This window comes from Mandrillus leucophaeus, unplaced genomic scaffold (genome assembly GCF_000951045.1).
Source record: "Mandrillus leucophaeus isolate KB7577 unplaced genomic scaffold, Mleu.le_1.0 Scaffold43, whole genome shotgun sequence".
NCBI classification, from domain to species: Eukaryota; Metazoa; Chordata; class Mammalia; order Primates; family Cercopithecidae; genus Mandrillus; species Mandrillus leucophaeus.
In genome coordinates, this window is record NW_012104587.1 from 1,709,696 (window position 1) to 1,710,605 (window position 910).

General features: G+C 40.5%; 1 protein-coding gene across 2 annotated transcripts in view; it reads left to right on the top strand.

Moving 5' to 3' along the window:
* Positions 1–738, top strand: part of TTC9C (tetratricopeptide repeat domain 9C) — a 10,659-nt gene extending 9,921 nt beyond the window's left edge. For both annotated transcript variants that reach the window (XM_011993396.1, XM_011993395.1), the window contains one exon: positions 394–738. In XM_011993396.1, coding sequence (XP_011848786.1) covers positions 394–488 — 95 coding nt within the window. In that variant the 3' untranslated portion in view covers positions 489–738. The remainder of the gene's footprint in view (positions 1–393) is intronic.
* Positions 739–910: the final 172 nt, after the last annotated feature.

Here is a 910-nt window from a genome sequence, read left to right on the forward strand (position 1 = left end):
AGCCGGGTATGGTGGCGCACATCTGTAGACTCAGCTATTCGGGAGGCTAAGGCAGGAGAATCGCTTGAACCCAGAAGGTGGAGGTTGCAGTAAGTAGAGATCGCGTGCCACTGCACTCCAGCCTGAGTGACAGAGTGAGACTCTGTCTCAAAAATAAATAAATAAATAAATAAATAAATAAATAAAAATTAACAACCAGTCCAGCCCGGGACACAGATTGTTTTTTCAATTCCAAATGTTATTAACGAGATTTACTATTGCATAGAATGGTTGCGATATATTCAGATCTTGGAGAGATTTAAAAATGGGAGCATGTTAACATTGTTTCTTGCCACAAGGTATGATTATGGTCTTAACTGACTGTTTCTAATTGCTTCTCCATCATCTTCCAAGATGCCAACGTCCGGCGGTACCTCCAGCTGACACAGTCAGAACTCAGCAGCTACCATAGAAAAGAGAAGCAGCTCTACCTGGGCATGTTTGGTTAACAAAGAAGAAAGATGCTCCTCCAGTTGAACTTAGGTGGACCATTAAACATGCATGAAGGAGAAACCTGACCCTCAGCAAGATAAATTAACCCTATACCTCTGACCCAGGTGGATTTTTGTTTCCAGTTCTGCACAAACTTTACTACTTAGACAGTCTGAGTCTTTTTTTGTCTATCCTGTTTATTTCTATAGTGTTCAATACATGTTATTGTTGGGGATATTTGCCTTGAGAAATATAATCAGAAAATATTCATCAGCTGTGGGTGGAATTAATCGTATCTCTGGCATAGATTTTTCATGACAGTGTTGTTAAATGTACTTATATACAGAGGCAATGGCTTGCAGAGGATGACATAGTAAGGATAGGCAGAAAGAAGTGTCTTCGAGACCATCCTGGCTAACATGATGAAACCCCGTCTCTA